This window comes from Dermacentor variabilis, chromosome 1, assembly GCF_050947875.1.
Source record: "Dermacentor variabilis isolate Ectoservices chromosome 1, ASM5094787v1, whole genome shotgun sequence".
Lineage (NCBI taxonomy): Eukaryota > Metazoa > Arthropoda > Arachnida > Ixodida > Ixodidae > Dermacentor > Dermacentor variabilis.
Window position 1 is genome coordinate 97,311,545 of NC_134568.1, and position 23,135 is coordinate 97,334,679.

The window sequence follows — 23,135 nt, forward strand, 5'->3', positions numbered from 1 at the left end:
ATGCTGTAGTCGAAGATCGAGGTGAGACGGGCCGCAGTTGCTGAATGCAGTCCTGCAGGCATTGAATGTACTGCAGCGGTCGGGGCGCGGAGTCCGAAGGAACGAACAAGTCTCCAGGAAGCAGCAGGGGTGCACCATAGACGAGTTCGGCCGGAGAACAGCCAATGTCGCGACGAAGGACAGCGCGTAGGCCAAGAAGAAGCATAGGAAGGTGGTCGACCCAGTGCTCCTGATCCACGCGTGCAGGGCAATCATGAGCTGGCGGTGGAGCCGTTCAGTCGTGCGTTTGGCACAGGGGTGATATGCAGTGGTACGGCAGTGTTTAGCGCCAAGCAGGCGGTTGGGAGAAGTGAAGAGTGTGCAATCGAATTGCCGGCCGCAATCAGTGGTCACGGTGCTGGGGCAGCCGAAGCGGGAAACCCATGCTGAAACGAAGGCTTTGGCGACCGTTTCCGCAGTGATGTCCGGAATGGGCACACTTCGGGCTAACGCTTGAAGCGGTCAATCATTGCTAGAATGCACCGGCAGTCATGAGAGCGATCCAACCAAATCAAGATAGACATGGTCAAAGCGACAGCCAGCTGGCAAGAAGAAATGGGTTGGAGTCTGCGCGTGGCGGTTCAATTTGGCAGTCTGGGACGTGAGGCACGAACGTGCCCATTGGCGAAGAGCGGTGTTAATGCTTGGCCAGACTTAGCGTTCTGTAACGAAGTGCTGCGTGGCTGGGATGCTGGGATGGCAGATGTCGCGAAGGGATTGGAACACCGCACGACGGAAGACAGCCGGAATGAAGGGGCGAGGTGCAGCCGCTGACGTGTCACACCAGAGTGACTCAGACACAAATGGGTGAGGAACGAGTTGTAGATGGAGGGAACGAGGGTGGTCACGCAGCGCTTGCAGCTCAGGGTCTTCCGTTTGCGCCCTAGCTAGACGTTCCAAGTCACAGTTGATGTGGAAGTGCTGAGTGAGGTGATGCGGAGGAGTCTGCATCACCTCACTCACGAGGCAGCATCTGCTGCCTCGTTTTCGGTGTGTTTGATGTGCCGGATATCCGTAGTGAACTCCGATGTATAGGCCAGTTAACGAAGTTCACGTGCGACGTACTTGGAAGAGTCTGCACAGAACACATACACCAGATGCTTATGATCCGTTAGAACATAAGATGGCTGGCCCTCCAAGAAGTGCCCGAAGTGCTGAATCGTGGAGTATTGGATCGTGGATGGTGGTGGCGGAGTCACAGAGAAAGCATACTGGCCAATCGAGTTTGCCACGGCAGGTCCAGTCCAGGTCAGATAACGCGGTGGACGTGGCGTCTGGTGAAAAAACGGGACGGCGACTTGTGGTCGGAGCCTAGGTACCACGCCGGCGTAATTGAGGGGCGGAGCTGTATTTACCATCGGTGATAGTTCAACTTCAGCCCGTGCGCAATGGCGGCGTTATGGTGCGAAAGAAAGTCCCATCCGAGCATCACATGATGCGAGCACGAAGATATAACAACAAACTCAGTGGTATACAGGACCTCCTCAATGACCACATGCGCCATGAACGCCGCGCGAGGGTGAACGTGCTCAGCGCTTGCAGTGCGAAGGGAGAACCCCGAAAATGGAGTCGTAACTTTCTCAAGTGAGCGACAGGGTTTTGCATCCATGACAGAGACGGCCGCTCCAGTGCCCACGAGAGCAAATGGGCCTACACCTTCAATGCCAACTTCTATAAAATTTGATAGGCTACGGTGAGAAGTTTTGTTGTTCGACGGCGACGCAGTCCTTGCCTCGTGGACTGCGACAATCAGTTTTCCTCTTCTCGGGCGACAGAACGAGCTCGCATGGGCGATAGTGAGCGGCGACGTGGCGAAGATGAACGGCGGGTAACGGGCATCGGTCGAACAGCTGACGGGGCCGAAGATGAGTCGTAAGAGCTGAAAAATGGCCTTGGCACGCGTGTATCACGGGACGTCAGGGATGATGCGGCACCAGTCGATTGAGCCCGTCGACAAAAGCGGGCGATGTGACCGCCGTAGCCACGGGCAAAGCATACTGGCCGATTGAGTTTGCGACGGCAGGTCCAGTCCAGGTCACAGGACGCGGTGGACGTGGCGTCTGGTGAAACAAAGGACGGCGACTTGTGGTCGGGACCTATAGGTACCACGTCGGCGTAATTGAGGGGCGGAGCTGCAGTTGCATGTGATGGTCGAGGCCTGATGGCGACTCCAGCATAACTCAGAAGTGCCACTGCGGGGATCTGTTGACGGTGCAGAGGCAAGACTCCGGCAATTTCTTGCTCAATTGCCTGGCGGAGTCAGAACCCAAAATCTGGATCAGGCTGTTGAATATGCTGCGGCTGACCGGAGGGCACTAAGGAGAGCTGGCAGGCAACTTCCTCACGCACAAACGTCTTTGTCTCAGCGAGCAGCATTTTACTGGTCGGAAACGGCAGTAATCCAGACAGATGTTGGTCTTGCGAAGAAGGTCGGCTGGTCAACTATCGCTACCTTCGCAGCGGCTCGTAGCTTTGGCACAGACTAATTATTTCGGCCACAGTGCGCGGACTCTTTGCAAGCAGCATGTTGAGAACGTCGTCCTCTATTCCATTCTTAATATTCTTGATTCCGTTGGACTCTGACATGGTCGCGTCGACTCTTTTGCACAAGTCTATGATGTCTTCGATGTAGCTTGCGAAAGATTCGCCCGGCTGCTGAGGTTGTTCCCAACTTGTCATTGTTTTTTTCGCTTATGTATTTGTTTTGTCGGTTCTAAATCAGTGCCTGTGCCTTCTGCTGCTGCCCTCAGACCGGGTTTAAGGCCCGTCAAGTTGCTGCGAGCAACTTTTTCCTTAAATCCCCCATAAATTGTACGTTTATGGAAATAAAATAAATAAACGCTGCTCTGCGCGCAGCTTGCGGACAGCACGGCGGCGAAACACGTCTACGAAAGAGGTCTTAAACGCTGACCACGTATGGAAATCCCTCTCACAGTTCTTGTACTGGCCACACCCGCGAGGTAGAAAATCACGTTATTCCGTTTTGCGGCATCGTCCCATTTGTTGTGCACGCTTACCCTCTCCTACGACGAGAGGCAATCTTCCACGTCATTGTCATCTGCGCCCCTGAAAACAGCAGGGTCCCTTTGGCGGAGCACACCGGAGCACACGACCGATAGAGTAGAGGAGGAGGCGCCTGCGGCGATGCGTCGTCGGGCGTGGCAGACAGTAGCGTGCGGGATCATAGTACCAGCGTGGTCGTTTTCTATATACCTAGCACTTTCCATCAGTTGCGAATAGGTTTATTGGCTGCGGACTGAGAGCGGCTGGCGCGGCGGTCGAGGAGCAGCAAGAAGCCCCAGCACTAGCGGAGAACCTTGTGCCCAGCGCTGGCGATGATGATTGGCCAGCGTTCGTCGTCTTCACTACAATATTATTACATATTATTATTGAGACATAGATATTACTGTCCGAATGTGCGTTACTGTTTCTGACCAGACGGCAATAAATGCAATTGAATGTTTGCAGCGCTATATTGAACGCGAGAACTGACCATAACCATTGGGAATTCTTTTGCGTATGAACACAACCTTACGCAAAGAAAGGTACAATATTAGAAGCAGAACACAGTAAAGTATCTTTTTTTTTCACTACAATTATATCAAAACATTCGGACACTTTCCGAATAAAAGCATTCCTGGTCATTCTTGCGTATTTTACTTTAATGAAGCTTCGCATAAACGGAACACATCTTTTTGTCCCTTCGAGTTCGATTTAGTGAGAGTCTACTGTATTTCTAACGCATTCCTGTTGGCCTTGAAGTGCAACATTTTTAATACGAAGCAATTTTGACGAGTTCAACCCATTTTCCGGCAACAGGAATCTTGACGTTATCGTGGGCCAATCCCGAAGTTAGTGCAGTAAAAAATGTGGGCCGTTCCGTTGGGTATGTGTATGCCACTGAGTATGAGCCGCTGTTCATGTGCCTCGATTCATTGAATTTCTTTGACGCCAACTTGGGGATGTGCCGACTAGGCAACTGGGGTATGTGCGACTGGGTATGTGCCGCTATGCGATGAACCTCTTTGACTCCATCTTCGGTCACTGGCTATCACAACTACAAACAAAAGTTTTCAACGCGTCGCAAAAGCAGTAACCGTTCGCTGCAGAACAGTTATATGAATCATGAGAGCTATTCGCTACCAAACCAAGAGTGGGTCGCATTGTCCAGATGTCAACCGGAGCCGACTCTTCAATTTCTTGTGTTCTCAGATGCATGCACCACTTGCAGGCGTCAAGTTCTTCGTCACGCTCTCAATTTAAGTGTGGTCTCGTAAGAATTTAGGAAGGCCTTCGTTACTTCTTTTCTTGACAGCCCAGGTGTGGGCTTTAGGACGAAAGAACCAACCAATCATTCAAATTAACAAAATAAAATTGGCAGATCACGCGCGTATGTGGGAATCGGTGATGAGCGACATTTTCTTTGATGTTTACGGAATTGTTAAAACGTACGTTACCTAGACGTAAATGCTAATGAGGCAGCGCAAAATGACGCAAACGCCGACTCCTTCAATCTTCTGTTGCCGAATTGTCCACTTCAAGCCTCTTGTTCTGCTCGTCAATCCGGGCACACACTTAGTGGCACCTATACCTGTTCTGAGCGATTGGCCAAGAACGTACACAGACCCAGTGGCACAGACCCAAGAGGCCCAATTTGTCTACTCGCGCATGTACGGCCGCAAGTTCTAGTCCACGCGGGAAAACAGCGGCAAGTTGTCTCCCCGCAAAGGCAGCCGCAGCCGCAAAGTTGGCTGCAAGAGGCAAAGAAAGCTTCGCTTAGAAAACAACCTAGCGATCTCCAAAGTCATTCGCGCCAACAAACGCGGAGCATGTGCCGGCCAACGACTACCGGCCAACTGTGGCAATGAACGAGATGATATCACATGACATGACGTGAGCGAGTTCCTCGTCGCTCCGGTTTAACAAAGATGTCTAGCACTCAGTACTGCTAATATTTAATCCAATAGCCGTAAGTAACTGCTGATATAATGGTGCGATAAAACAAGTAAAATAATGAAACACCGACACAGTCTCTTCACTCTTCATTCTCCTGTTACCTCAACACGTCATTATAACATTTAATTATGTAAGGGGGCCAGAAGGTGCGATATTTCGGTGACCTCGACATAGCAAAAGTCACATGTCAAGTCTAAGTGTATGGTCTGAATCTCGCTACCGTGGCTTCGTATACCTCGTCGCGGCATATGCGTTCCGAAAGAAAAAACGGCATTGTTGCTCAAAAAGACGCTTCGCCGCGGGAATGGATGCGCGCGAAAGCGGTCGTAGACGCGGCTGCGGCGGGACATCATAATCGCAACGTGGCCGTTTAATGCATCGACGAAGGAAAGTTGTTAACTTGCATGCTTGTCACCGTACGTATTCGGGGTCTTTTTCAAGACAGCACGTGGCTTTTCCTGTAGTCTGTGTTGCCAGACCAATCTGTTACGCCGCAAGGGAGATTGAAAGGCAGAATTGCAGCGCACTTACGCTGCTCGAAGTAGCCGAGGCACTTAAGCACTTAGGATAGCAACGAAGAAGGCGGCGCAAAGTGATCTCGCCTCTTTAATAAACGATACTTATCAGGTTTACTTTTTTTATAGCGCCGTGCCTCATGTTTCAAGTTAAGTGTACTTTGCCAGCTGACTCCTTAGACGATCACTCTTTCGTTTTATTTTATTTTTAATCGTCTCTTTGCGAATGGTGCCTTTGATTGGCATGTGTTTCGTGTTGTCTTTAAAAGTTTCTTACGGCGTCAGGTTTCTCCACAGCTTGCTTCGTACCATTATATCCGTGTGTTGCGTACGACTCCTTCTAATGGCTTTTGCTACTCCGTAAGTGTGCGTGCGTGGTATAGTCTCATGCGCGCACTTTATTTTTTTTTAAATTGCAATTCGCAGTGGTTTCTCCAAGTTCGCGCTCCTCTGTATAATGGCTTTAAACCGTCGCTTTATAGAGTACCGCGCTCTCTAAAAAAATGATATACCGATTACTACCTCTCATTCCGCATGTTTTCCAAGAGGAAATCACATAGTCACATTGGGAGCGAAGCTTCGCGAACGCCTTGACCAACCTTGTATAGTGCGTAGTTCTTATAAGCACCCGTTCCTGGGTTGAGCGTCGGCGTCCCTCGGCGTAGCCGCGCGAACGCGCTCGTGCCACTGCTTGCGCGTTCGTCGTCGTCTTCCACAGCTGGCTCCGATGCCGCTCCTCGTGCCAGCGTTCCCGTACTCGCCGACGGCACTGGCCCACTGCCAGTCGGTGCGGTGATTGCTGCCTCAAATTCTTTGCCTCAGTATATCGCGAAATGAAAACACGCATACAGCTGCGTTCAAATTTCACATTATGGATTATTATTATTATTATTATTATTATTATAGGACATCTTTTTCTTGCTTGCTTATGTATAACACGGACTTTCCTAAACCTGCTGTCTTTATTTATTTACTTTTTCGGTGCAACAAACATCACATGGTTAGCTGTTTTGCCCAATTGTTCCGATGGTGTGTCAGTATGTGTCACCGCTAGTTGAATATAGCTATCGCTGAGGCGCTGTTGTTGACTCGAAGCAAAACAGTGAGCGTTGATAGATCATCGGCCATTGCGCGCAGTGTGGACTGTTTAGTTGGCCATGTCGACCGTATAATACGGCACATGTGATAGCGATACTACAATAATGTAAACTATGACCCGTATCGTAGCCGGTTGAACTCTAACAGTTGATGATGAATGACTTAGTAAAGCCTTTCTCACTGAAGGGCCATCGACGACGTCCTCTTTTTTTTCCTTTTCATGTGGTCTTGTTTTAATTTACGATTAACGCATCCCATTAACTGTACTGCACGATGTACGGCTCTTTACGTTCGTCCGTTGTTTTCTACGCACTGCTATTTGGCGATCATGAATAACCAACTAGCCTGTATTTCAACCCTAGTACCCGTCCTCTTACCTCTTGTGCTTCTTTCTCTACTTCTGCAGGCCTGCCACGAGACCAAGCCGGGTTTCCTCAACGTGCACATTGTAAGCCACACCCACAACGACGTTGGATGGGTCCACACTGTGAACTTTTACTACAGAAACTGTAAGTTCAACCGCGACTTGCAAGCAGCGCGCTCAATTTGCTCCAAGTGACATTTTATAGTGAAAAAGGGCCTAAATAGAGCATCATGTGGAAAACGCTCGATTCGCACCCTATTACACCGACGCACAATTTTCTCTTCGGCCTCGGAAAGGAAGGACACTACACTTACATAACGAAAAAAGGAAGATGTTGCGTTCTCTAGAGCATATATATATATATATATATATATATATATATATATATATATATATATATATATATATATATATATATATATATATATATATATATATATATATATATTGTATGTGTGTGTGTGTTATTGTTTTTGTTTCTTTCTTTCTTTAGTTTTGGATTCCTTGCAGACATGAGAACAAGTTTAAGCTCTTGAGACCCTCATTCGCTCCTCTTCTGTCGGATAACTGCTTCGCACTATGGGCGAAACCGAAATTTTTTCTGTTTCTTTCAACCATAAAATATTCGTATCAGCACGGTGTATTGCTACAACTATTATACTAGATACCAATTAAAATTAAATTGCTTGTTCTTCTAGAAAGAGGGTCGTCGTCTCATTCGTGAATGGGCTGCACTCCCAAGCATGGGAAAACGGTTGACGACGAAGTTCCTTTTTGATTGAATGTTTTATCCCATCCGTGCATTCAATTCATCAGTCGTGCCAGCTGTCGTTGTAACAGATTCTATAACTTTATATTCACCTCTCGGGCTCAAATATTGATTCTCACGCTTTTCAGGTACATCTCATTTTTTACAGTGCCTTCTAACGCACAAACTTAGATTGGTCCGGGTGCCTCCTCATTAAAGGCTTGTTCACCCGTTGTTGGTGTGTGATGGTACGAAATCTTGGTGGCACGAATGAACTGTGCGGGCACTTGTGGCTTAATTGTTAGAGGTTGGAGCAGCTCACCGCTAGACGTGTTTTTTTTTTTTAAAGAATGCGATTAAACCTACTCGGCGAGAACCCGATCAGAGATGGATGGACTGACCGACCAACCTATGTGAAAATATTTGATGGTAGGCAAAGCAACTTCGCTTAATAAAAATTAAAAAAAAATAAAAAAAGAAACGCATGAAAATGCAGACCCCGTGTAGGAATAGAATAAATTGCTGATTGAAGAACCTTTCGCGCAAATGTCGCTGTAGTTTCAGTGTGAGCAACATGCAAGTATTACAACTATATAAAATAGCTGAAAATCTTGCAGAAGGCTGACGTTTTTTCATTACGTAATAGAAAGTAGGCATCGCGAATACGCAAAGAAAAGATTAAAGATGGAAGGATAGTGAGGAAAAGAAAATAGAGAAAGAGCACTTGCAGCGTTAGTACTTTTCTCATTTTGAACGGTCGTGCGAGTCTAAAAAAAATCGCGCTTTTTTAGTAGCTTTCTCCGCGCTGTTATAGGGGGCTAGATACAATAAAATTACGGGGTGGCATTCACAAACCTTGTCATTCATAAAAACTATTTGCCATTGGATAGGTCGCCTTCGCTAATAGTATATATTACGTATAGCATTACAGCAGTGCAGTATACGTATAGTAATGGGGCTCTGATACTACCCTATAGTATGTATAGTATAGCGACCACCCGCGTCGTTTTTTTCCCCCTATCTGTGTTGCGTTTTTTTTTAACAGTAAACGTCTCCTTTAGTAAGCAACAGCCATGCCAAGAGCACGTTTTTTTTTTCTTAAACACTTTACTATGTCCTCAATTACGATTGGCCGCTGCCTGTTCTTACATACGAACCGCTTTGGAGTACAGACTGCTCGACGAATACAGAGCCGGTATTTCGGCTGTTCGAGCGGGCTGACTTTTAACTGCGTCCGCAACTTAGCAGACCATGGCAGCGGTAAATAGCCCTCCGATTCATGTATATGCTCGATGCGTCATCGTGCATTCTTTCAGAGGACCTACTGCATGCGCTTCAGCTCCCGGCTCATGACTCGTATTCACAGAGCAGTTCGCACGCTAGAGTGATTTGTGAAAACAGGTTATAATATTTGGGGTTTTACGTGCCAAAACTACTTTCTGATTATGAGGCACACCGTAGTGGAGGACTCCGGAAATTTCGACCACCTGGGGTTCTTTAACGTGCACCTAAATCTAAGCACCCGCCGTGGTTGCTCAGTGGCTATGGTGTTGGGCTGCTGAGCACGAGGTCGCGGGATCGAATCCCGGCCACGGCGGCCGCATTTCGATGGGTGCGAAATGCGAAAACACCCGTGTGCTTAGATTTAGGTGCACGTTAAAGAACCCCAGGTGGTCAAAATTTCCGGAGTCCTCCACTACGGCGTGCCTCATAATCAGAAAGTGGTTTTGGCACGTAAAACCCCAAATATTATTATTATTAAATCTAAGCACACGGGTGTTTTCGCATTTCGCCCCCATCGAAATGCGGCCGCCGTGGCCGGGATTCGATCCCGCGACCTCGTGCTCAGCAGCCCAACACCATAGCCACTGAGCAACCACGGCGGGTTGTGAAAACAGGTTGCAATGGCTGATCGTGACAGCCGACGTGATATAAGTGGCCGGCCAACGACAAACATATCCCGGAAACAAAGAGCGTTGTGAATTTGGCCCGCGTATCTTCTTGCAGAGAGAGAGAGAGAAGGGAAGACGGAAAGGCAGGGAGGTTAACCAGACTGAGTCCAGTTTGCTACCCTACACGTGGGGAGGGGAATGGGGAGTGAAAGAGAGAGAGAGAGAGAGAGAACTTAGGTGTAGGATGTCTATGGTCGGGCACTCAAGTCTGTTGCCCTCAGGTAGCGAAAAAGCGCTCGAACTGCTTTCTGGGCCAATGAACTGTGAGGCCAGGCTCCCAAGATCGTCGCTTCCGTAAATGGCCTGTCATCCAGTCTATTCAAGGCACACTGGAGAGTCGCACGTTGATTATCGAAGCGAGAACAGTGGCACAGAAGGTGACTGATGGTCTCTTCGCACTTGCACTTAGCGCAAATTGGTGAATCCGCCGTTCCAATACGATAGCTGTAGGAGTTGGTGAATGCTACTCCTACCCACAGCCGACACAGCAGTGTTGCGTCACGTCGTGGAAGGTTCGCTGGTAATGTAAGTTTCAGTGATGGGTCGAGGCTGTGTAAACGACACTTAGAGTTCTGTGGTGTATGCTAGCAACCTAACGTGATTATACGAGCGAGACTGCGAAGCTCTCTTGCAGCGTCGACTCTGGATAAAGGTATAAGGAGTGTCGGTGAGCCAGCCTGGGCACGTCGGGCAGCGTCATCGGCGAGGTGATTACCAACGATGCCACAATGTCCCGGCAGCCACTGAAATATGATATCATGTCCTCTTTCAGATGCGCAATGGCAGGTTTCGTTGATTTGTGACACCAGCATCGTTGATTTGTGACACCAGCATCTTCTTGCAAACCACTGTATAGCTTATGAACTGCTTCTTGCCTTATGCGAGCCCAAATTGCTTTCTAGTTTTCCTACAGCTTTAATGCGCCTAGATGACGGGCCTTTTGCGGAAGATATGGCCTTGGGACCGTGGCCTCGTGCGTATGTGATGTGCAAAGCCACAAAAGCTCTGCTCCGCTTTTTCAGATGCGCCAGTTTGTATGAGCGCTTGTGGTGAACCAAACGGTGAACCCTTCATTCTGTCCTTATCTGCTCACAGTGTGAACTCATTCTTCTCATCTTTCACTCGCCCTTCTCTAATCTCCACTGCAGGGTAACCAACTGCGTTCAGCCTGGTTAACCTCCCTGTCTTTCCCTTATCACTTCTCTTTCTCTCCTACGGTGTCTGTCCCTGTACGCGCTTTTAATCATGAACGCGAACGCCTATTTTACGCTGTCTTATGCACAGAAGCCATAAAGAAATTGCGACTTTTCGAACACGGGGCCGGATATGACGATCTTTTTTCTCAAAGTCGTTTAAAACGAGAAAATACATGTTCGCACTCCGAAGTGCCATCACGGCGATGCGCGATTCGAAACTCCAGTGATTTACCTGGGAACATCCATAACCGATTTGAGTAATTTGATACTGGCCGTTTCGTGCCAGGCTGATCGCCAAAGAGTTTCAGGTGGCGTCGGTAACGAGCGCTTTTTTTTGGAATAATATTTCTTCGTAACCCCGTGCTCCTGCTGCAGAAACAAAGAAACTAAAACAAAGCATAATTACGCAGATTACTCTGGTGCGGCGGAGTTTTACTCTTAGATTCTCGTGGCTAACTTTATGGAGCCTGCAAGACTTGCTCGTCGTCTGGATTTCCACCTTGAATGAACATTTGGCTCTGGTTGTAATACCACTGCTCATATCCAATCCCCTACACCCTCCCTTACTGCCCACCCCCACGCGCCTTCTATGAAGTGAGTTTCAACTTAGATCACTGATATCGCCAGTGGCACCGGGACTCCGTTATTACAATGTCATCAGTGTTTTGCCGCAGCGAGAAAGAAGCAGCAAGCGGATTTCTTCTTCGTGATTTATAGCTCAGAATAAGGTTTCACATTTTCCTCATTTATCTTTACAATCCGATTGGCAATAAAACACGTTCTGCACTTCGTATGTTGGTCACGTTGTCGAGGCATTGTGTGCAGGGCTTAAAATGAAAACTGATTTGCAAACAATGTGCCCGAAAAAATCAAGAGGTGTCCATCAAATAAACTCATGCAGCTCTGCGCATGGGGTATCGCGCATCATGCCATTACTTCGTGTCCACTGTTTCGTTTCTTCAGGCGCGTTGTTGCAATCCTTGTTCATTTCTTTCTCTCTCTTCTTTTTTCACTGCATATCCCCGTCAGCAAATCCCCAGAATTTAAAAGAGAAAAGGCAGAACATGCATGGCGGATTTTTTTCTTTTCTTTCTTTCTTTTTTTACTTTGTGTGGTATTTCCATCTTGGCATTACCACGGTCTAATTCGCTTGTTTTCTCGGTGATAATCAGATAATCAGGCGTCTTCAGCGCTCCAGAACTTCAAGTTGACCCCTGTAGTTCGTCGTCAATCACTTCCGATAGTATTTACTTTCCAGAATAATTTATATATGAGGCCTAATGTGCTTTTGCTGGAACTAGTGACGTTTTCGCTAACTGCGCTCCAGTTTCCGTGATGGTAGAATCATTTTTGTTGCACCCGCCCAGCACTTGCGAGGTAGGAAATCGAAGCCAGCGTTACCGCGACTCGGCGAGTCCGTAACGCTCGGAGGTGTTCACATGCAGTGGCACCGGCACGTTACATTCGACGCGGCAGCGAGGAGGCCTGGCGGGCCTGGCTGGGAGCGCTAGCAAGATGGAGTCAGCACGTGTAGCGTTAAGACTTGCGCCAGCCTCCGGCTCCCGTCCAACTCGCCTAACTGGCGTCGACGTAGAAGACTTCAGGGCGGCACCGAGAAGCGCGCAGGTGCGCGCATGCGGCAGCGCGGACGTCAACGTTCAACGGGTCGCCACCCAACCCGCGCCTGTGTCCAACTCGAGCAACCCACGCGCTGATGTCTATTGGAGACAGTAGTACAGCAGAGAGGCCTCTGCGTAAGAGCCCGATGAAGCCGAGGTGGGTTCTTCGCTACTGCTCACGGCTGCTGGCAAAGCCGAAGCGCGCAGTGCCGCAGCCACGTAAAGGATGAGAGCTTAGCGAAACCGTCGAACGGAGCTCGCGAGTCGTCGAGGCTTGCCCGAGGAGTGTGTCAAGTGATTTGTGGGTCGATTTGGTGTAGACAAGCCAGAAAGACCAAATCGAAGGAGTGTGAATGATGAGGTATACATAATACGTGGCGGAGACATGGAGGTGGTACAGTGACGTCTAATGTATGTGCTTGAGGTATGGCATCGCAAAGTGATCGAGCTGGTCGTTCGGCAGTACTCGGGTTAGGCTTATTAACATTATGTCGTTTTTTGTCTTCTCGTTTGAAGGATTTTCTACTTCAGAAGGTGTTAATTTTTATCAGTTGATTTCTTATTTACTTATCGTTTATCCTTCGTTTCCTCGTGCTCTTGTCTCTGAAGCGGCCACGTGGAGCGTATTTCTGACGTATCTTTTGCGTGGTGTCGCCAAATGTGCGTCAGATAAGTGCGTGGAACGCATTTTTGGCCGGGAGTACACCGCGGCTATTGTGGAGTGCAATGTAGACGCGCCGATTAGGGTGCCGTGATCCCGAAAACAGGTTCCGCTTGTTCGGCTACCATTTAAAATGTTTCTGTTCGGCCTAGTTTGCTTTAAAGAAAGCATCCTTTATTGCGATCAATACTCGCTTTCTTCTTGAAAAGGAATCTCTAACGAAGGCAATCGTTATCGTTTTACCAGCGTAGCCATTCAGCAATCGATTCACTCTCTACATATTCCTCAGCGCCCTCATTTCAAAAACTTCGATCTGCCGAATTAGTTTTGGTTAAGATGACAGTGTCTTTTCTTCATCTATGTCTGTGGAATGTGATTCTTCTTAGAATAGTAATAAGACAGAAAAAAAGTAAATTGGCAGACTCAACTGGCAGTTAACGTTTACATAATGCGAAGCATTCATGATATTTAGAGAACGGTTGTGTGTATGATGTGAATGTTGTGTAGCGAACGGTTATGTAGAGATTATAAGCTGTAGGGTTTATATTTATAATAAGTAAGACATTTATTTATTTATTTATTTATTTATTTATTTATTTATTTATTTATTTATTTATTTATTTCACATACTGTCAATCCCTCTTGGGATTATAACAGGAAGGGCAAGTACATATGGTAATATTTACGAACAGAGAATATAAATACATTATATAATCATAAATGTGTTGTTGCAAAGGGTTTGGCTTCGCTAAACAAAAGAATTAAGTAGTTCATAACAAATGCAATATTTGGGTACAATATACTATAACAAAGAAGAATCTGAGAAAACAAGAAACCAAACAAGAAAAAGAAAAGAAAAACCTGAAAACACGTGTGATATAAAATACCTAATGAACACGACAAACAGGATGCAGACATGCGTATGATGCATCATACAAAAAGAACACTCATATATTAAAGTGTTAGGCTATGAAGATCGGCAATAAACCTGAGTATGTAATTCAGAGCTGCAAGGCAAGGAGATGTTCTTCCACTGAATTGGCAAATTTATCTAATGAGGGGCTGTTACTAATGGATTCACTCAGTTTATTCCACTCTCTTATCGCTAAAGGAAAGAATGAATTCTTAAAGCAATCGGGATGAAAAGAATGCTCATTGAGTGTTTGTGTGTTTTTATGCCACGTTGGCCGTGTTTCATTTCTGGAGATATATCTAGAGGTATCAATATTAAGCTTGTTGTGTAAGAGCTGGTACATAAGTTTAGAACGGGCTAGTACAGCTCGGTTTTGTACTGTTAGGATTCCGGCTTTGTTAAGTAGTTCGGTTCGACATGTTTGTAATGGCGAGATATAAGATTGAAAGAAAACTGAAACTCAGTGGCACATAGCCAGTGACCCCCGCGACACATCTAGTGGCACGTATCCATTGCACACACCCAGTGCGCACACCCAGTAGCACATACCCAATGCACACATACCCAGTCGCCCGAGTGGCACATACCCTGTTGCCCCTGTAACACATAATTTTCGACTGCACTGTCACCGGGACTAGCCCACTTAAGCGGCGAGATGGCGCGCGCCCACTCGCAAGAAAGTAGTTGCACTCGGAGAAGGATGCTTCGCATTGAAAGAAAAGATGGAAAAGAAGTGCGCCGAGGCGTGCGTGGAGAGAAAAGCAAGAAACTGGTGCCGCGCTCTTCTGCTGAGTATGCCCACTCCGGTAATCTCCTCTGCTAAGACTTCCTAATACCGGCAAGGTCAGATGGTTCAAGCGTAAAGGTTCCACCGTGTGTGACTCATGTTCCAAGCTGCTCCCACTCTAATTAAGTTTACGGTTAACGCTCAGACGGGTATCGTGGCGGTGTCTTGCCTGCACTGCACGAAGTGTTTGTATATGGCTTGACCTGCTGTGCCAATCGCTTAACCTTAACATGCAGTGTATGCTACGCCGGTTTTCGTGTTAGTCCTATTCGTCTCTTTATATTTTGCGCAATTTCTCGCTTTAATTTCCACTAATTGCCTGTTATATATATCCTGAGGGCCAAGCCTCGTGGAGACATTGAAGGGCATCTCACTAGACGCCTGCGTCCAGTGAAGGACAAACATTTACGCGATGGGTCGATTCGGTAATGAATTCGGCACTGGGGAACCACCGAGCGATTGTGGAGGTCCTCATTGCCTGTCCTGCGTGAAGGCTATAGCCGGCGCCGGTGTCTGCACGTCGGTCTCCGCTTTATTGCGCTCGGCACGCGAAGCAAGCAAAGCTAACCGCAGAGACAGCCGCAACAGCAAGACCGCAATGACCGGAAGGTGGTCGAATGGCGACTTGCTGCGAGAAAATTCACACAAGAGGATTGAACGATTGGGTAACGCGCGGGTTTCGTTCTGCGTTTCTTTACACTATTTTCTGTGAGCCCGCGAAAAGAGCAGAAGAATGAGCTTGCCCTAAAGGGCAGAAGGCCGCTTGAAAGCCGGAATTGTATTGCGAATTCGTTCTCAAAATGTGTCGGAAGCTATGAGTGGAATTTAGACGCACTGCCTGAGAGGTTCGCCTCAAATTGTGACGCATTACGGTGCTATGCCGCAAAAAAAGAAAAAAAAACAAAAAAAACAAAAACAGATGTCGCAAGCAAGCAAAGACATGTGCAAACAGCAGTGCCAATGCGATTGATTTGGTAGGACGTGAAAAATAAAATTGTATGAATACAAATGCGTCTAACTTTATATAATCTAAGTGTTACTATAGTTGCACCACTTAGCCAGAGCCCCGCAGCAGGTGTGCCATCATAAATAACTGGTATACAGCTGAGAATAAAATAGTAAGAGGCAGACGTTCGAGTTTTCCTATGGCCGGTGAATTAAAATGAACGAACCTGGGCTAGGTGCGCCACAGAGGCAGGCCGATATTACGACATGTGTATTTAGTTTTGCCAAGGACGGTCTTGTCACTCTTGGCGTATTAGTATCATGTAATTAGTGGGTAAAAAATTCGCCTTTGACAAATATAGATCCGCCTATTGAAGTGCTGGCAGCTAGTCTCTCGCACGTCAACCCCGGTTAATTTCCAGTTTATTTGTAGTGGGTTTCCATCTGTCGACTGTTGATTCTGACTTCATTCTGACTGTTGATTTGTTTGCCAGGTATTTTAACAAACGTAAACCTATATTCAGGAACTACTCTCAGAAAATAGTTTGATGTAAAGGATACGTTTTCTCTCTTTTTTCCGAATACTCATCCTCAGGTCACGAAAGCTAGCCAAATCTAGGGGCCGTGAATTTACCCACAAATTCGCCTTGCCTGTGAGGGTGCTTCTTGACTCTCTGCCGCATGGGCTGTTGCATTCTCGGTCGTCGAGGTGAGCCAGCTCATGAGGGTCGACGGATTGCGAATAGCTCCTAAATTTGAACACTATCGATGACTCGGCGTCATTCATTGGTTCATGTCAACCGTAGCTGCTATATGACTCTGGATGGTCTTACTCGAAGCGGCCATCGGCCACACTACACTCGCTCAGTTCATTTCCACCGTCGTGCTCCGACGAAGGCACCGACCGAGAAGCTTTGCCAAACGTGGCCAGCAAAAGTGGAGGGAAGACGGGCGGAAAGAGAACGGCGAAAAGGATGGCGGCTTTGCGGTTGCCACGTGCGCACCAAGCATCGACGACGCCGCCACTGCTCCACGCATGTCAGCAGTATCGCCCTGCGATCACGACCGCGACACGTTTGTCCCGCAGGGGGGTAACGCGGGTGTCGTCGAAAGGACCCTGCGGTCGTCACGCCAAGTGGTTTCAGATTAATGGGCCGATCCGCGTCTCCACGGAAGAGAGCTCACGCTCCCTTGGCGCGTGCATGGTGGCACCGGCACGCCCTGACGGCCCGGCAATGTACGGATAAAAGGGGATATATATCTGCAGGGGGAGGGGGGGTGCTCAAGTCTCTGAGGGGTTGTGTCCCTTTTTGGTTGGCGGCAGCAACGATGTTTGCAGCGTGCGAGCAGGTCGCAGACGGCGTTCTTGCGAGGAGCGGACGCGTGACGATAGCACCATAGATACTCGCGCGCGAAAAAAACCTTAATGAGAAGAGAACGTCGCCTGTCTTTCATCTTGGGGACATTAATTGGTATGTCCGTCACCATCTCTATCACTACGCTTGAGAGCGTCTTGTTTGGCGTTGCTGATCTGACAGCGGCGAGGATTTGTTTCAATGTGGGCGGAGCAAATGAGCATACGTGACGGTTAGAATGAAAGTACATTGAATCGTCATGTTAATAAGTCGATTCTGGACGTAGCCGCGCGAAGGGATGCCGTTGCCATGCAAGGGACGTCACTTGATTTACTTCATGCAGCAAGGTTACGAATTCCATAAAGATGCGTACAAAGCTGTACATTCACAAGCCCATGTACGAAGCCGCAATGTTAGAATTCGCACTCATAGTGCGCTTCAAGATTAGAGCAAACTGCAGAAATACTCGTTCTAAAGGTGCTAGGCAGTGACTGCTAGCTGCTACTTGCGGTGCAGTTATATTTATCGGTTGATGCCCCTGGCCCTGCATTCACAAGAGTGTTTTCTTGCACTATAGAGTGCTTCATTTGAGCTGGCGCCTTCCATATGTAATATCGAACGTAAAATGGAACAAAACCGCACTGTAACAGTTTTTTTTTTTACGAACGAAACGCATCGCGAGTATTACACAGAAGCTGTCCATGGCTAGGATCTGGAAAAGAATATGTCCGAGATGTTGACAAAAACACATCATCATGTGTGTAGATTCTGGGTCAGAAAAGGTCCAAGCTCAATGGAACATACCCCTGTGGGCTCGGGGACCTGTAACGCGCCCTTGAACTACCCTTGTCACACGTGGGACGCAAAGAGGTCCCAGGCAGAAGGGTAAGAACAGATGTTTTTGAAAAAATGTTTCGCACAACTTTTTCAAAAAGGACTATTAAAAAATTTCCGGCGCCAACCGCGCAAACGCGCCGGTGCCACTGCTCGCGTGTTCGTCGTTGCCGTCTTCTTCCACAGCTGGCTTTGTTGCCGCTCATCATTCGAGCGTAGAATTTCACTCCTGTCGTAGTGATGCGGAGGCCGCATTTACGGGCGTATGAGCCAATGCTTTAAGTGGGTATGAGCCATTCATTATCTTACGTGATGGACACATTTAATAACAGAGGTGGTACGCAGATGTGTGTGCGCACCTGTATCGCCACGATGACCACAGATTAGGAAAATAGATATGTGCATACCTTCGGTCAGTATTCTGGGTTACCTCTGTGGCGTGCGCTAAACAGCTTCGCTGTTCATCCACCATCACAGAATGAAATGGCTCATGAATTTTTTTTTTGCTTTTTGCTTTCTAAAGCGCAGATCTTAGGCGCCCGTTCCTGCCTTGAGCCTCGGCGTCCCTCAGCGTAACCGAGCGAAAAAGCACTGCGAAGGATGAAACAGCATACGCGGAGCGCGGCGGGGGATGAAAGACGGTGATAGCGAAGAGAGCGCGAGGAGGAAAGCGGAGTAGGGGGGCGCAGTGGAACCATGAGACGGAAAGCGGAGGAGGAGGCTTGAGAACAAAAGCGTAGTGCCGCGCAAGACGTGTTCTGCGGCAATGACCGCTACGAGATTGCATCAGAGTAACGCGCGTCGTCTGTTCATTGATGACGCCATCGTTAAAGCATGCGGTGAGCACGTCCACCGATACCATATATAGAAACAAAGCGCTGCATGAGCGCAGGTCTGTCTGCGGCGGCTGCTGTGAATCGTGCCCGCGCGTCACCCACGCGCTGCCTCTCGTGATCTCCCGATTAGCAAGGCAGTCGCGCCACACTTCGCTCTGTTTTAATCGTGCCGCACGAGACAGATTGTCCGCGCCAGCCAATATATCACGAAATGAAAACACTTACAGAGCGGCGCTCAAATTTGGCATTAGGGAGTATCGTAATCGTCGGTGAATTTTTTTGTCTGATTCTAACATTGACAAAAATTATGACTGCGCAGGATACTGTCCGGCATCGCCGTCGCTCTCCCATTATTATTCGCAAGGGCTTCATCTTGTTATTTCTTTGTGTTATGCCCCGTTCTGAGAGTACCTTGCTCTCATTATCAGAGAAGAGATCGCTGAAACTTTCTGAGATTTTTACAACGGAAAAACACAGAAACCTCGTATTTTCAGCTTCACATAATGCATTAATACATGAGGGTAGTTTTAGGTTGCGTTAACTATGCTGTCGGCACTGCCAACGCTAGAACCGTGATGAACAAGTGAGATTTTATTTACAGAAAGGCAGAGATGTTGTCCTGAGCTGTTGTCATCTAGCCTGCTATCTGCACTGGGGCAGAGTGAATTGTAGTAAAAGTGTAGTAGTGATTTATGATGAGGGATAAAGAATGGATGAATGTGTATGTACATTACACAGGCGCCCCTACTAAAGCCGGTCGTCCAGTTCCGTGAAAGAAAAAAAACGCACAATTCATGCCATATAGTACTTGTGTGTATCACGTGCGGTTACTTCTCATGCGAGTAGCATTCTTGGCATTGTCAAAGCAGTTTTTGACGTCTATTTATCTAGCTATCTAACGAAAAATATCAGTCCATTCCGGAGATAGTACAGTCAAAACACGTGGGTCATTTCCATGGCTATGTACCCCGGGGGTATGTGGGGATTTCGCGGCGGCGATATATGCTGGATAGTGCGCGGGTCCAGAGGGAAGCGCGAGTGCTTCATAAAGCATGCGTACTGGCCTGCGATGCATGCCTTATTCATGACGGGTTTCGGCTATTCGCATACCCGGAATAGTAATCGTAGATGAGTGCTATGCAAATTATTGGCCATTTTATTTTTGTGTTTTTGTTAAACATTTGCCGTGTAAAACTGTACCGCATATAAACCGTTCACATCCCTTGGTCGCAGTCACGGTGGAATTCGTGTTGCTCTCCACAGTATCGTGCATGGGAAAATGGGGGTCATAGCTACGTGTCACGCTCAGAACCCCGCTCTTCCTAGGATACTTGCGATATAGCACATCAATACTCGCCAAGGCTAACAAAATTGACATCCGTATGCACACAGCATTCAAGGCCAGACCCTTCGAACATGTCTGGGATTACCTCGATGTGCTTCAACCGCAGCAAACATTGCCATCATGAGAGACCACCCAATAACGACTTATATAGCTGTCGACGCACTCTGGGTGCATGCTCGCCATGTATCCAGAATTTATTACCATCATCACGCTCGCTTTCCCGAGCGAAGACCCAAGGTAGGGTTTTCCAGATCAATTATGGCTAACCAGCACTCTTTGTGATTGACATACTCGCCCGCAACAAGAACGCCATCGCCTCTGTGGAGCTTGAAAAAGCATCCTGTGTACCTTGCTGTTCCAGGAATTACGAAGAAAGCTAACCGGACCTCCGCGGCTCTCAAGCATATCACAATGGAACCTTTTCATTGTTCCTACGCTAGCCGAATCCATGTTTACACGGACGATTTGGTCTCGTAAAGTTCAACGGGCACCATTGCTATACCATCTCGATCGGTCGTCATCAAGTTTAAGACTTCAGATGTCACGACATCTACAGATTCCGAACTTGGCGCTCTTCGCGCTAATGTGGAATACATTGAAAAACAACCAACTAGCAAATGGGCAATGTTTTGTGACTCGAAAGCATGCAGTACTTCAAAGCGTGCAAGTTTACGATATGGAAATTACGACCAACTGATGTCCCTGCTATGATAGGTTTCTCGAGTACGAGTTATTTAACTGAGGCAGAGCCTCAGTCCAACACAGACGAAACCATTTTTCCCCAAAACAAACTTAATATTCATTACGAGAAAAAAGAAAACAAGAGAATAACAAGGAGCACACAAAACGTACAGTATAATAAAAGTACAGTTGGCCACGTTAGTCCATGCAAGGTGTTCAAATCACTCCCGGTCCGAAACAAGAAACAAGAAAAAAAAGGCATCGCAGGTCTTATTTACTCGGGTGGCGATGCGTTGACAGAAATTGCCCTTGCGTTGACGGTGGTAGCGACCTGGGGGGCAGGGGCAAACGACGGACGCGGACGCACGGTAGAACCAACCCCGGACGTCCGAGTCCAAGGCCTAAGTCCAAGGCCAAGGCTGTCGGAGTCCAAGGTGATCCAAGTGCGACCGCTGCACCTGAGCGGCACCCGTTCCTTGGCTCGCAGTTCCGCCCAGGCGCCTCTCACCAAAGTCGCCCCAGGCATCTCGTCGCTTCCAGGCAACCTCCGCTCTCCTCATGGCGGCTCTGGATCAGGACCAGGATCAGGATCGTCACCAATAACAGCAGGTGCAGCTGGAACAGCCGAGCGCTACGCTCGGCGGATCTCTCCAGGAACAGCCGGGCTCGTCCTGGTTCGGTCGACGCTCTCTGGTTGGGGTCTGGACACCGACGACACCGCCCTCGACATCAGCGATCTTCGAGCCCCGTTCCCGAGCGATCTCTTACTTCTGTGTTTCAGTCTGTTCTCCTCCTTTCTCTTGCGTCATCGTCCCGCTGGTTTTGTGCCGCCCCCTGGTTGGGCGATATTTTTTCTCCCTCGTCGTACAGTGCTACCGCCTGCCATCTTCTTTGTCGGCCACTCGAGGGTATTTGGAGCTGCCGCTGTCCCGCAGTGTTCTGCCACCGCATTTTTCAACAGTCTTCAGCAGTCGCTGCATTTTCAACCACGACGCTTTCCACTCACTCATTACAGCCTCAAATCAACGAAATTTGCCATTGCGTTTTGAACGAGGACGGTCTTTCGGTGGCTGCCGGGATATTGTTGTATCGTTGGTATTCACCTATCCGATTACGCGGCCCGACGTGCCCAGGTTGGAGCACCGACACTGCTTATACCTTTGTCAAGAGTACACGCTGCAAGAGAGCTTCGCAGTCTCGCGCGTACCATCGCGTCGATATATTGGCGTACTTCGCACAACTCTAACCGTCGATTATACAGCCTCGACCCATCACTGAAACTGCAATTACCGACAAACATTTCACGACATGACGCAACACTGCTGCGTCGGATGTGGGTACGAGTGGCCTTCACTACTCACTAACTCCTACAACTATCGCATAGGTATGGCGGGCTCGCTCGTGTGCGCTAAGTGCAAGTGAGAAGAGACCGTCGATCATCTTCTGGGCCACTGTTCTCACTTCGATAAACAGCACCAGACTCTCCAGTGCGCCTTGAAAAAACTGGATGATAGGTCATTTACATAAGCAAAGGTCTTGAGAGCCTGGCTTCATAGCTTATCAGCCCAGAAAGCCTTTCAAACTCTTATACAGTACCTGAAGACGACAGAATTGGGTGCCTGACTTTAGATGTACTGCACCTGGCTTAGTGCATGTGAAAGTGCTGTCAAGACTCGTGTCTTCTCTCTCTCTTTCTTTCACTCCCCCGTTCCCTTCCCCTTGTGTAGGGTAGCAAACTGAACAAAGTTTAGTTAACCTCCCTGCCTTTCCTTCCTCATCTCACTCTTAGAATCCTGCGCGTCTTGTAGACCACTGTTTCACGCCTTCGAGGAAACCCAAGCGTCACATATTTCATCGGCGTCCGCGGGTTGCCGTTTCGGCCACACATTTAGAAGGCAAGCTCTTTTTGGCTGTGTTCATAGGGGCTTGGCGTATCTAGGGAGATGGGTATCTTGTAACCACTTCCAGAAATAGATGGCCCTTTCGCACGTTCGGAGCGTCGTAGTAAGTCACAAATTATATCAAAATGTAGGTATCGACGAAACAAAAAAGTGAGAATTTGTCACAGAGAAGTTAAAATTGACGGTATGGGCGTAGTTAGAGCCCATATAGTAGAAAATTAACGAAATTGTACTAAACACCTGTAAAGGGTGCACCGCCGTAGATATAGACATTATGAGGCAAAGCCACCGTATGGCAGATTTGGCGAATGGAGCGAGTTCGTTTGAACTTAGCTTTGGCTTACGCAAGGCAATGATGTCTGAAACGGGCTGCACTGCTGCCCACAAGAA

The 23,135-nt window shown here is 48.0% G+C and overlaps 1 protein-coding gene across 2 annotated transcripts in view; it reads left to right on the top strand.

The window, feature by feature from the left end:
- The window catches only part of LOC142581362 (lysosomal alpha-mannosidase-like), a 636,884-nt gene that overhangs the window by 493,689 nt on the left and 120,060 nt on the right, over nucleotides 1-23,135 (top strand). For both annotated transcript variants that reach the window (XM_075691205.1, XM_075691204.1), the window contains one exon: nucleotides 7,015-7,117. In XM_075691205.1, the coding sequence (XP_075547320.1) occupies nucleotides 7,015-7,117 (103 nt within the window). The remainder of the gene's footprint in view (nucleotides 1-7,014; nucleotides 7,118-23,135) is intronic.